A 13,963-nucleotide genomic window follows, 5' to 3' on the forward strand; every position below is an offset into this window, starting at 1 on the left:
CCACTGTCGTTGGTGAGTCAAAGATAAACACGTTTCCGTCCACATTTTATTAAATTCACTGCACGTTATTATTCAGTCCAGAAAAATGAAAGAATCCGTTTAATTTATGAATGTATCAGAATATGTTCATCTACACAGTATATGGACTGTATGTCTACAAACTGCGATAGAGCGAGTCCGCGATAGTCGAACTGCAAAGTAGCGAGGGACTACTGTACTGTAATTAAATCAACAAAGTTTTAGTTTAATTGCACACTTATGAAACGAGATTATTGCACTTTTTATTTTCTATTTTTCTCCCTAACATTTTTTCAGCTAAACTGTACAGGATATATGTCACATTAAAGATTTGAACTGATTTATTGTCATCTCATTTACAGTATTTGCATCACTAAATCGTTGGTTACATACTGTAACCCCAGATTCTATGACTATAGGCGTAGCCCTTTAAGGCTGTCGCTTGTGGGTTTTATCCCGTCACGCAACGCGTCATACTGAAAATTTTAGTCCACGCCCACCTGTCATGTGGGCCCCACTCGGTCCGTATAAATTACGTTGAGAGCGGGTAATCGGCTCCCAAATAGCTTTTTTCTTCAGCCATTTAGGAGCCAGTGAGGCCCAGAGCTTAAAGGGCTACGCCTATACTCATAGAATCTGGGGTTACACTATATAAGTAACGTTCTATTTCGTATAGGCTTTGCCCTTTAAAGCTGTTGTTTGTGGGTTAAAGGCAAAGCAGGATGTAGTCTCTGCCTCACTGGGTCCATTCGAACACCGTATGAAGCGCCTGCTTGTACCAAAAAACATTTTATCACTTAGCCCTCCATGTGCGTAAATACGCGCTGCGTAATTACGCGCACCATGTACAGACGCGCGCTGCGTAATTTACGCATTCCGTGTACATGGGCACCCGGAGAGAAAAATTCTCAACGGGAAAAGGGGAGAGGCTGAAAAAACAGTGAACAGATTCATAATAAATGAACTGATTAGTAATCAAATGAACTGATTGGTAACAGTAGTCTTGAACTGATTAATAACATTAGAACAAAAACCAACAGTCACAAACTTGTGACTGATAACAAATATCTCACATTGTAATTACATGCAGTCAGATATGAGTTTAAAACAAAGTTCCATGAAAACAATGAGATTCATTCTTTTAACACATCAAGGACAGAATGCGTCTTGGAGCGAGCCGACACATCACACAGATAGAAGCGAATAAATGAGCAGGGCGATGACCACGCGGCCGCAGTGCAAATATCCTGCATTGTCAAACCATTATGCAAGGCTGTCGAGGATGCGATTCCTCTGGTCGAGTGTGCCCTGAGTTTGTCAAGGGGCTCTAAACCTGATGCTCTGTAAGCTTCAGAAATGGCCTCACACAGCCAGTGTGACAGGCGCTGGGTGGATAAAGGGCGACCTGCAGAGGCGTCTCTTATAATGCACAAACAAATGTTGAGTCTGATGCAGTGTGGCCATGCGTGCTATGTAACATGCCAACGCACACACAGGGCAGAGGAGATGAAAAGATGCTTCTTCTTCTGATTTGTGGGGAGGAGGGAAAAAACCCTCCAACGTTATCATTCTCGATTTAAATGAGCTTGTGATGTTTTTAGGCATGAACGCTGGGTTAGGTCTTAGATCAGCTGAACTGCCATCAGCCTGAATCCTGAGGGATGGCAGAGCAACAGAGAGGGTAGATAAATCACTCACTCTCTTTGCAGATGTCAAAGCCAACAGCAGGGCTGTTTTAAGTGACAAGAATTTTATCAAAACCTGATCTAACGGCTCGAACGGGGCTTTGATCAGGGCTTGCAAAACCATTAAGTCCCATTGTGGAGCTAGTGGACTTGACATGGGTCTGTGTCTCTGAACACCTTTTAGAAAACTCTTCATCAGCGGGTGACTAAAAACTGTTCTGTCACCGAAGCCTTCGTGACAGGAAGAGTTGGCTGCAGCATACGTTTTAATTGTGCTGAACGCCAGATTTCTGTCCATCAGCTGCTGCAGAAAGGACAGCACACCACCTAGTGGATATGAGATGGCCTCTACACCTTTTTCCATACACCAGTGTTGAAAGCTGTCTACTTTGATGTGTACAGCGCTGTGGTGGAGGCAGCGCGTGAATCTTGGATTGTGCGCAGTACTTCTTGAGAGAGACCCATCTTCTCTAAGCGTATCCGGTCAGCGGCCAGACCCAAAGATGCTGGCCTATTTCTGAGTGGCTCCTGATCACTCCTCCCGCCTGGAGGAGAGCATTGTCCCTCCACGGCAGTTTCCACGGACAACCTGATAACAGAAATTGCAGGATTGGAAACTACAGAGCGCTCACGCGCTCGGGGACTATCAGAATGGCAGACAGTTCTTCCTCCTGAACTCGGTTCAGAAACTGTGATATTAGAGGGACTGGGGGAAAAGCGTAAAGGAGCATTTTGGGCCACGGACTGTGGGCAAACGTGTCTACTCCTAACGGTGGATCGTCCCGTGGGCTCAGTGAGATCCATAGTTGACACTGGGCGTTCTCCCATGTAGCAAATAGGTCTACTTCTGCTCTGTCAAATTTTTCCCAAATCTGAGAAATCAGCTTGGGATAGAGACTCCAGTCCCCGTTGCAAGGACCGCCCCTGGACATTATGTCCGCTCCTCTGTTCAGGACGCCGGGGATGTACACTGCTCTGATGGAGAGCAGGTTTTTGTGTGCCCAACACAGCAGCTGTCTTGCAATGTGTAATATTTGGGCTGAGCGCACGCCCCCCTGCCGGATTATGTAAGCAGCGGTTACTTTGTTGTCTGTGTGGATCAGAACATGCTGATTCTGCAAGGCAGGAACAAAATGTTAAACCACATTCAAAACCATGCGACATTCCAAAACATTTATGTGAGCTAATGTGTGAGCTGGCCACAGCGCCCCCACCGCCCGTGACAGGCACGTTCCTCCCCAACCTGACAGGGATGCGTCTGTGAAAACTGAGACGTGTAACTTAGGTCTGCTGACAGGGACTCCCTCCGACAACGTGAGGGGATTTCCCCAATGTTTCAGGTCGATTCCCATAGAGGGGGGCACAGAAATAATTTGCCTCTTCTGACTTACTGGATCTATGCACAGACGAGCAAACCACCTCTGGATATGTCTCATGTGAAGTAAGCCCAGCGGGACCACCGCGTGAGCTGACGACATTATTCCTAACAGTTTCATGATGGAGACAGCTGTCACTGCCGGGTTTTACGTGGCGGAGCTGGTCTTTTAGAGTTTTGGCTCTCATTTGTGATAAACGGGCCCTCATAGTGACAGAGTTTAGCTTCACTCCCAGATAAACGATCATCTGGGCCAGGAGAATCGAGCTCTTCTCCTAGTTTATGGCGAAGCCGAGATTTAACAGGTGTGACGTCAGCGCTTTGGTTTGCGCCGCTGCTTCCTGCCTGGATCGGGTCAGCAACAGCAGATCGTCCAGGTAAAACAGAATTCTCATCCCTGCTCTGTGTAGCGGCTGCAGGGCCATCTCCACACATTTTGAAAACGTGCGTGGTGCGAGGGAGTAACCAAACAGAAGCCTGTTGTATTGGTACTGGGTCCCTTGGAAGGAGAAGCGCAAGAACTTTCTGTGCTTTGGAATGATTGGAATGTGAAAATAAGCGTCTTTGAGATCGATGGAGGTAAACCAGTCGTTCTGGTGAATGTTGTTCAACAGCTGTCTGGTTGTCAACATGTGAAACTGTCTTTCCATAATCGACTTGTTAAAAATGAATAAATCTAAGATGGGTCTCATCCCTCCGGTCTGTTTCGGAACCAGGAAGTAACGTGAGTAAAACCCTGTGTTTTCCTCTTCATTGGGAACCCTGTAAATTACATTTTTTACCAGTAGTTCCTGAACTTCTGCATGAAGGGATGAGATCTGTTCTGAAGATGACAGAACCATTTCTATAATCCCTCTGACCGGTGGGGGTTGAGCTGCGAACTGCAGCGTGTAACCCTTGCTGATAAGACGGTTCATCCAGCTATTCAGGGAGCACACTCGCTGCCACTCCGCATAACGCTCTGGGAGCGGGCACGCGTTTTTGTGATGCGTCATGTCTTTTACGGACGTCAGCCAAGTCAAAGCCTCTGTACCGCGCTCGGGCTGCGGGACGTGCGCTGAGGGGAGGTGTGCACGCCCTCAGCAATGCGACGTCGCTTGGGTGGGGTCTGTCACTGCCGCTGGGACACGCGTTTGTCTCCGCTGTGGTCAGAAGGGGCAGGACACACCCTGGACTGAGAGCGAGGTTTTCTCCTGGGGCTCGGTCTGCTGAAAACATTCATTTTTTGCTGTTGTGTCAAGCGAGCATTCTGTGTGTTTTCTTGAGCTGCGGTGACTTTTAAAAACCTGTTTTGAGGACACCGGCTCGTTTTGTGTGGAGGATGTGTGAAGAGAAGCCACTCTGAGATCATTCAAACTGACAGTTAGGCTGAAATCAGACACTTTATTCTTTGAATGATGTTTTCATTTTATTTCAAAACTCGTGTCATCATTGCATACACACACTTCCTCCGCAAGGAGTCATTTCTTAAATCTTCTCCTCCATGAGTCCTGCGGCTGGTTGTTCCAGGGCGGCGCCTGTTGGCGGTCTCTGGGAAAACTCTGAGCCGCTGGTTGCCGGGATGAGAAGGACTGTTCTCTGGTGGGAAGGGCTGGCGGCGGAGCGGGTTGGGAGGACGCTGCTGCAGCTGTGGAACGTCTCTGCTATTGCCTCTGGCCGCGACGATCCTTCCAGTGGGGGGGGGAGTGCAGATTCTTCAGGTGGCGCACAGTCTCCGATATCTCCTCCGTCTTCTTTGATTTTTCTAGCATGGCCTTGAAATTGGCTCCAAACAGCGTGTCTGTTGTGATGGGGCTCTCAAGCTGGTCCTTCTGCAGTTTCTCTGGCAGGGAGGGGGAGTGTCGAAGCTCGGTGGACTGCTGGATCATTGTCATCCAGGTGGCGATGCGAGACAGGCAGACAGCAGAGAAGGCGCACAGGTTGAGGATGACGTCAGATGTCTTGCAGAGTGAGCTCTTTGTCTCCTCAGGCAGGTCTGTTTCCTCCAGCCTCTTTGAGATGCTGTAGGCCAGCAGAGCGACATTGTTGTTCGCTGCGGCCGCTTGGAACGCACAATGGTGAGCTCGGTTGGAGAGTGACGTCACCGTCTGGTCATGCTTCCCCCGAGGCACTGGATACTGGTCCAACCTGGACACTTTTGCTCCGAGAGCTTCCGCCAGGCTTGGCTCCAGGGGGGTACCGAGGGAAAATTCCGCTCAGTAAACCCCTCCACTTTGGTGATGAGCGCGAAGGGAGAGACGGGCACTCTCAATTTACCAGGTCCGGCTGCAGCCTCGTTTCAGCAGGACGTCACTGCTGGGAAACGAGGCCAGATGGGGTCAGGGCAGCGAGCCGGGGTGGAGCCAAACCTTCCCACTAGATCATCCGATCTGGGCGGGGGGAGGAGAGGGACGGAAAGTCCCTTTGAGTCAGCCGCCTCCTGGATTATGCCGGGAAGCTCCGAGAGGAGGGTACCGACGTCAGGGAGCGGTGTGGTCGCTGATGCGGAAAGGCCCGGGAGGGGTGAGCATCCGCTCGGCCCCTCCCGTTCCAACACTACGCTCTCCGGGAGGGAATGAGCAGCAGGGCTGCTGCTGACGTTGCCTGTCCCAGAGGAACCATCCGATTCGCTCCGAGACCCGACTTCAAAAAAGTCTATGGCGTTGTCCAGCGAACAGTCCCCCGCCACGGAGAGGCACTCCTCGATGTTAGCCTTAAACAAGGCTGCTCGCCTCTGCCTCTCCTCAGGGGGAAGGAGGACACAAGAGGCAGCAGGAGGAGTCAAGGTCGGCGTGGTGGGGACCCAGGCATCTTTCGCAGGTGTCATTCTTGTCAAAGCTCAGCATGTAGCCGGTCTTGCAGGACGGGCACAGGCGGATGGTGTTGGTGCTGGACATCATGTTGTTGGAAGATTAGTGCTAGTTGCTTGCTGAAGAAAAATGGGAGCCGATTACCCGCTCTGAACGTAATTTATATGGACCGGGTGGGGCCCACACGACAGGTGGGCGTGGACTAAGGTTTTTCAGTGCAACGCTTTGCGTGACGGGATAAAACCCACAAGCGACAGCCTTAAAGGGCGAAGCCTATACGAAATAGAGCTTAGTATTATACTGGGACCTTTTATATCCACTACAGCTGTTAGTCATAAACTAAAACAGCTTGTCTTTTTGCCCATTTTAAGTTTTGTTTTTAAGCTGAATGTTCTGTTTCTGTTGTTTAGCTTGAAGAAAGTGAAGACCAGTGTGTGCAGGCAGAGCGACATATGAACGGTCTGAAAAGCAGCCTGGATTACAGAGAAAAGGAACTCAACACTGCTGTTCAGAAACTCCAGGAGGTGCTGTCTGCCTCAGCAGCTTCTGAACTCACCATCAGACAGCTGGAGGCAGCTGTGCAAAAGTACGTGCAAGCACACTTTTTTTACACAAAAGCTTTACTTTCCAAGGGAGACAAAATTATTTTGTCTTATTAAATCAAATACTAACATACACAGAAATATTTTAAATTTACAGTCAAGCTTGTGTGATGTTTTACAACATAAACTACTCATACATTACCTATTGTTTGGTTAAAGCCTTTTCAGCCATGACTCTATTTATATCAAAGTTCATGCTCAATAATCCAGGTAAAAAATCCACCAAAGTTAAGTCAGGTCATCTGGACTGTTTCTTTTTTTTTTTTTAAACATTTTGTCCTGACGACGTCCTTTGGATTAAGGACGAAAACTTTCAACAAAACAAAATAAACTGTCCTGATGACCTGACTTAACTTTGTTGGACTCTATTAATAACTGAAAACAAGATAGACAGACAAAGGGATAACCAAACAAACGGGAAATTTTATTTTTCACAGCAGCAAAAGAGATATCAAATATAACGCAATGAAAAGAAACACAAAGATAAACTAGAGAAAAGTTTTTCCTGCAAAAAAACAATGAGTGCATGAAACGCATGGTGCCATTGTCTGATGCTGCTTCAGAGCCTAAACAGAAACATTCAAACAGCTGAAATTTAAGCCTAAAAGCTTTTGAAACCAATTTGTCTTTACACAGAAGTTTCACAAGAAACAATTCAATTCAATTCATTTTATTTATATAGCGCCAAGTCACAACAGAAGTCGTCTCAGGGCACTGAACAGAAAGACAAGTTCTAGGATATCATGTTTATTAGGTGTTATCTAAAGCCTCTGGAAAAGGCCAAATAATGCAAACAGTTCAGAGTTTTACAAATACTTCAACAGTTGACTTCAACCTAAGACAGACATTCAAAAAGCGTTCAATACAAAAACAACTGGACTTTATTTGTAACAGAAGACGTTTCGCTCCTCATCCGAGGAGCTTTCTCAATTCAATGAGCAGAGAGTGAGAGATACAGGTTATAAGGCTGAGTGAGATAAGACACACACACACATAAGACACACACACATATGTAGATTGGCAGTTCACACCTAAACAGTAGGTCTTTGTTCCTCTAATTCACTGACGAGGCCCCTCTGTTCCCATCAGGTGTGAAAACCGGCTGGGAATCTGTTTTAAAGTTGCATTATAGGTTTTTGAAAGTGGAAATCTGAGGCCTCCTCCTCTGTTAAGAGACGGCTTTTCTCTTTTTACATAAATTGCTTCCTTCACCCCCCTCTCAAACCATCTGTGTTCTCGGTCCAAAATGTGCACATTTTGGTCCTCAAAAGAGTGTCCCTTATCTGTGAGGTGGAGGTGAACTGAGGAATTTTGTCCAGAGGAGGTGGCTCTCCTGTGTTGAGTCATGCGTCTGTGAAGAGGCTGTTTAGTTTCCCCAATGTAGAGGTCATCATGTCCTGGATGACTGAGAATCTTCACCAGCCTAAGACAGATATGTTTTCTTCTCAGTAGGCAAAAGACAGAGTTCAAATGAAAATGAGTGACTCTTAAAAAGAGTTTTTAAGACGATAAACTAAGTCTGGGCATCTGGTTAGGATGCCTCCTGGACGCCTCCCTGGTGAGGTGTTCTGGACATATCCCACTGGGAGGAGACCCAGAGGAAGACCCAGGACACGCTGGAGGGACTATGTTTCTCGGCTGGCCTGGGAACACCTCGGGATTCCCCCGGAGGAGCTGGACCAAGTGGCTGGAGAGAGGGAAGTCTGGGCCTCCCTACTTAGGCTGCTACCCCCACGACCCAACCCCGGATAAGTGGAAGAAAATGGATGGGTGGAAACAAAGCCTTTAAAATAGCTTTATTCTAAATCTGTAATTAAATTTAAATATATCATTCCAAAAGAAAATGTGGAGATCAGGCTTGAATTTTAAAAAGACAAAGAACACTTTCAAAAATAATCAAATGTAGGATGTTTCAGGAGACTTTTATAAAATACAGACTAACTAAGTTATGTGCATAGCTTTACTTTGACAAAAATGTAAATGACAAGTAAAAAAGAAATTCTGTGTCCTCAAGATTCAAGGTTCTTTATTGTCATTCGCATTACATGTGGTACATGAGGTTGGATGCCATTGTGTACTTAAGGTCCCAGTTACACCCAATAATAGCAAAAATATAAAGTATAAAAAGAAACGGTATTCAAGGATCTAAGATATATGCTAAACAATAATAATGTAATACAGTATAATACAGTATTCATCCATCCATCCATTTTCTTCCGCTTATCCGGGGTCGGGTCACGGGGGTAGCAGCCTAAGTAGGGAGGCCCAGACTTCCCTCTCCCCAGCCACTTGGGCCAGCACTTCTGGGGGAATCCCGAGGCGTTCCCAGGCCAGCCGAGAAACATAGTCCCTCCAGCGTGTCCTGGGTCTTCCTCTGGGCCTCCTTCCGGTGGGACGTGTCCGGAACACCTCACCAGGGAGGCGTCCAGAAGGCATCTTAAACAGATGCCCAAGCCACCTCAACTGGCTCCTCTCGACGTGGAGAAGCAGCGGCTCTACTCCGAGTCCCTCCTGGATGATCGAGCTTCTCACCCTGTCTCTAAGGGAGAGCCCAGACACACTGCGGAGAAAACTCATTTCGGCCGTTTGTATCCGAGATCTCATTCTTTCAGTCACAACCCAAAGCTCGTGACCATAGATGAGGGTGGGAACGTAGATCGATCGGTAAATTGAGAGCTTCGCCTTTTGACTCAGCTCTCTCTTCACCACGACAGACCTGTACAGCGCCCGCTTCACTGCAGACGCTGCACCTATCCGCCTATCGATCTCATGTTCCATTTTTCCCTCATTCGTGAACAAGACCCCAAGATACTTGAACTCCTCCACTTGGGGTAGGACCTCCTCCCTGACCCGGAGAGGGCACTCTACCCTTTTCCGGCTCAAGACCATGGCCTCGGATTTGGAGGAACTGATCCTCATCCCGGCCGCATCACATTCGGCTGCGAACCGCTCAGCGAAAGCTGTAGATCACGATCTGATGAAGCCAATAAGACCACATCATCAGCAAAAAGCAGAGACACAATCCTAAGGCCACCAAAACGGATCCCCTCAACACCTTGGCTGCGCCTAGAAATTCTGTCCATAAAAGTTATGAACAGAATCGGTGACAAAGGGCAACCTTGGCGGGTCCAACTCTCACCGGGATCAAGCCCGACTTACTGCCGGCGATGCGGACCAGGCTCTGACACCGGTCATACAGGGACCTAACAGCCCGTATCAAAGGGCCCGGTACCCCATACTCCCAGAGTACCCCCCACAGGGTTCCCCGAGGGACGCGGTCGAACGCCTTCTCCAAGTCCACAAAGCACATGTAGACTGGTTGGGCAAACTCCCACGCACCCTCCAGGACCCTGCTGAGAGTGTAGAGCTGGTCCAGTGTTCCACGGCCAGGACGAAAACTGCACTGTTCCTCCTGAATCCGAGGTTCGACTATCCGACGGACCCTCCTCTCCAGAACCCCCGAATAGACCTTACCAGGGAGGCTTAAGAGCGTGATTCCCCTGTAGTTGGAACACACTCTACGGTCCCCCTTTTTGAATAGGGGGACCACCACCCCGGTCTGCCAATCCAGGGGAACTTCCCCCGATGTCCACGCAATATTGCAGAGTCACGTAAACCAACACAACCCTACAACATCCAGAGCCTTAAGGAACTCTGAGCGAATCTCATCCACCCCTGGGGCCCTGCCACCGAGGAGCTTTTTAACCACCTCGGTGACCTCAGCACCAGAGATTGGAGGGCCCGACCCAGAGTCCCCAGGCTCCGCTTCCTCAGTGGAAGACGTGCCGGTGGGATTGAGGAGGTCTTCAAAGTATTCCGCCCACCGACCCACAACATCCCGAGTTGAGGTCAGCAGCACACCACTCCCACTAAAAACAGTGTTGGTGGCATACCGCCCCCCCCCCCCGAGACGCCGGATGGTGGACCAGAATCGTCTCGAAGCCGTGCGGAAGTCGTTCTCCATGGCCTCTCCGAACTCCTCCCATGCCCGAGTTTTTGCCTCAGCAACCACCCGAGCCGCATGTCGCTTGGACTGCCGGTACCCATCAGCTGCTTCCGGGGTCCCACAGGCCAAAAAGGCCCGATAGGACTCCTTCTTCAGCCTGACACCATCCCTCACCGACGGTGTCCACCATCGGGTTCGAGGGTTGCCGCCGCGACAGGCACCGACAACCTTGCGGCCGCAGCTCTGGTAAGCCGCCTCGACAATAGAGGCACGAAACATGGTCCACTCAGACTCAATGTCCCCCACCTCCCTCGGAACATGTTCAAAGTTCTCCCGGAGGTGGGAGTTGAAACTCCGTCTCACAGGAGACTCTGCCAGACGTTCCCAGCAAACCCTCACAATACGTTTGTGTCTGCCAGGTCTGACCGGCATCCTCCCCCACCATCGGAGCCAACTCACCACCAGGTAGTGATCAGTTGACAGCTCCGCCCCTCTCTTCACCCGAGTGTCCAAGACACAACACATACAGTATTATATAATACTATCCTCACTGCACATTCAGCATAAAAGTTTGCCACTGAATAATAAAAATATTCTAACGCATTAAAAAAAAAGCACTGTGAACTAATGAACGTAAAAATAAACATTTTTGGTTGCTATCAGGTATATTTGGAGAAGAAAAAAGTGAGCCTATTCTCATGAAATGAACACCTGGAGCGATGATGATGTGGCGTTGTGTTGCAGCCAGAAATATGTTCACACTGCAGGCAAAAGCGACCCAAATAAAAAATTATATTTTGCCTAACTGTGACCCAAATCTGTGGAAAGTCATTTTATTCAAAATTAAATAAATAAATCGTGTTATTTAAAAACTATTAATAAATATTCCATTAAAGAAATACATGTTCCCATGAAATATAAAACAAATAGAAATGTTTGTTTTTTTCTCCAAGATTATTTTATTTATTTATTTATTCTTTATTTCAAGATTGATTGATTTAATAATGGAGTTTCATTTTGTGACATTTTTATTTTGTAAAGCTACTTTACATATTTCAGGGGCTTTTATTTTTTCACCCCATTTTTAATTTTAAGCTCTTTTTATTTCATGTCTTTATATTCAAATGAGGGGGCGGGGTTTTCTCTGTGGGGCAGTTCTGGTCAGGATTAGTGGATTGCATCTGCTTTGCAGAAACTGACGTACTCCAATCTTTTTTGGCCAATCACAGCAAAGTATTCCCCTCGCTGAGCTCTGCTTGGTTCAGCTACCTTTAAATCATGAATTAACTGTGTTCATAAAGTCAGGATGACAAGCAATATGGAGGACACTGGAGAACTCCGAGATGAAATGCAACGATTTACTGATGAAACTGAGCATTATATTATGCTGTATTTAAATCCTTCCTTTTATTCCAGAGTGTGATTCATTTGCAGTGTGGACACAGAGTGGAACGGGTCTCCTCTCTGCTGTGAGACTGTCAAAATTTGGGGAAGTGGGAGTGGCTAACTGCCCGCTGCCTAATGAATGTGCTTTCGTCACCAAAGTCTCCAGTAACACAGAAAAAAATGTCTCTAGATTTGTCGCTAGTCGCTTCAAGAACAAGTCACTAGAGGAGTCTGAAAACTTGCTAAATAAGCGAGAAAGTCGCCAAGTTGGCAACACTGCAGCCATGTCTTCTGTTGTGCTCCAGCCCGTGCGGAAACATTTTGCTGCACATTGGTTCCTCTTCAAAAAAGGGCCTGCGTGTGTGTGTTTTAGCGTGAGAAATACAAAGTGTGATGTGTGCACGTCATGAAATGCATGTGTCTCATGGTCAATTTGTGAGACTTGAGAGGCCATCGTTTATTTTATTTTTGATTTAGTTATTGATTTGCCTGGCCTATAAAACTCATAGATGAGCTGCATTGACCCTGAGCAGAACCGCCCCACAGAGAAAACCCCGCCCCCTCATTTGAATATAAGAACATGAAATAAAAAGAGCTTAAAATGAAAAACAGGGTTAAAAATTTAAAGCCCCTGAAATATGTAGAGTAGCTTTACAAAATAAAAATGTCGCAAAATGAAACTAATAAATAATTAAATAAATAAATCTTGAACTAAATAAGAATACATCTTGAAATAAATAAAAATCAATAAAAATAAATCTTAAAATACAAACCGGATTCCAAAAAAGTTGGGACACTAAACAAATTGTGAATAAAAACTGAATGCAATGATGTGGAGATGGCAAATGTCAATATTTTATTCGTAATATAACATAGATGACAGATCAAAAGTTTAATCTGAGTAAATGTAACATTTTAAAGGAAAATCAGAATCAGAATCAGTTTATTATTGCCATGTCAATGAACGAGGTTCACAAACTAGGAATTTGCTTTAACATAAGGTGTGAATAGTAATAAAGTAAAATAAAGTAAAAATGAAGTAAAAATGAGAACATTACATTAGACATAAGACCTGTGTACACCCACAAATAAAGTAAAATTAAAAACCTAACATAAACATGTGTACACCCATACAATAGAAACAATAAAAAAGCTTAGAAAACAGTACAGATGGAGTATTCAATTATAATACAGATGTAATGTGACCAAAGCAGAAATTATGAGTGTCATGGTTTGCGGTTAGGAGCGAACCCAGAGTGCAGAACAGGGACTCAACTAGGCAGAAATACAAAAATAGGCTTTTAATGGTAAATAAAAGTACAAAATAAACGAGCTGACGGGGCAGCAAAACTTACATGAACAAGGCACGGGGAACTCGAGGGACCAGGAAGACTCAGGGAAAGACTCAGGGCAAGACTCAGGAGATCCAAGGGAGAGTACCAACGAAGACGACCCGACGAAGGACAAGACAGAATAGGATGGCTTAAACACTGGGAGAAGACGAGACATGACAAACAGCTGGGACGAGACACAGGTGGCAACAATGGAAACTAATGAGGAAGCACGAGGAAAACAGACACAAACCGGGCCACAGAAAAGTACCATCTTTACAGTACCCCCCCCCAAAGACGCCTCCAGGCGTCCCCAAAAAAAACCCCTCCCGAAGGACTAGGGCGGGTGGAGGGTGGTACTGCAAGGGTGGAGGGACCGAGGATCAGAGAGAAAATACACGGGGACCAGAGAGAACAAAGCACGAGGAGCCAGAGAAAACAAAGCACGAGGAGCAAAAGGACACGAGGAGAAAAAGGACACGAGGAACCAGAAAACGAGGAACCAGAAAAGGGAGCCAGAGAAAAGGGAGACACGAGGGATCACCAGGGATATGGACGGTCAAGGGACCGTCCCTAAGAGTCACTGTTCCGGCGGGCGGCCGGGAGGCTGTCCATCAAGCCGAGCCAGGTCAGGGGGGCGGCCGGGAGGCCGTCCAAAACACAGGGCCAAAGGGAACACGGCCTGCATTAAGGAAGCCTGTTGGGCTGCAGCGGGTGGCGTGGAAGCCTGTTGGGCTGCAGCAGGCGGCGTGGAAGCCTGTTGGGTTGCAGCGGGCGGCGTGGAAGCCTGTTGGGCTGCAGCGGGCGGCGTGGAAGCCTGTTGGGCTGCAG

The 13,963-nt window shown here is 47.2% G+C and overlaps 1 protein-coding gene across 1 annotated transcript in view; it reads left to right on the top strand.

Moving 5' to 3' along the window:
- Positions 1-13,963, top strand: part of LOC119416522 (ankyrin repeat domain-containing protein 26) — a gene marked incomplete at its 3' end in the record, with an annotated part of 163,667 nt that overhangs the window by 106,976 nt on the left and 42,728 nt on the right. The window contains 1 exon segment of the mRNA XM_037683752.1: positions 6,278-6,453. Within this exon segment, the coding sequence (XP_037539680.1) occupies positions 6,278-6,453 (176 nt within the window).

This window comes from Nematolebias whitei, chromosome 10, assembly GCF_014905685.2.
Source record: "Nematolebias whitei isolate Nwh7 chromosome 10, NemWhi1, whole genome shotgun sequence".
NCBI lineage: Eukaryota > Metazoa > Chordata > Actinopteri > Cyprinodontiformes > Rivulidae > Nematolebias > Nematolebias whitei.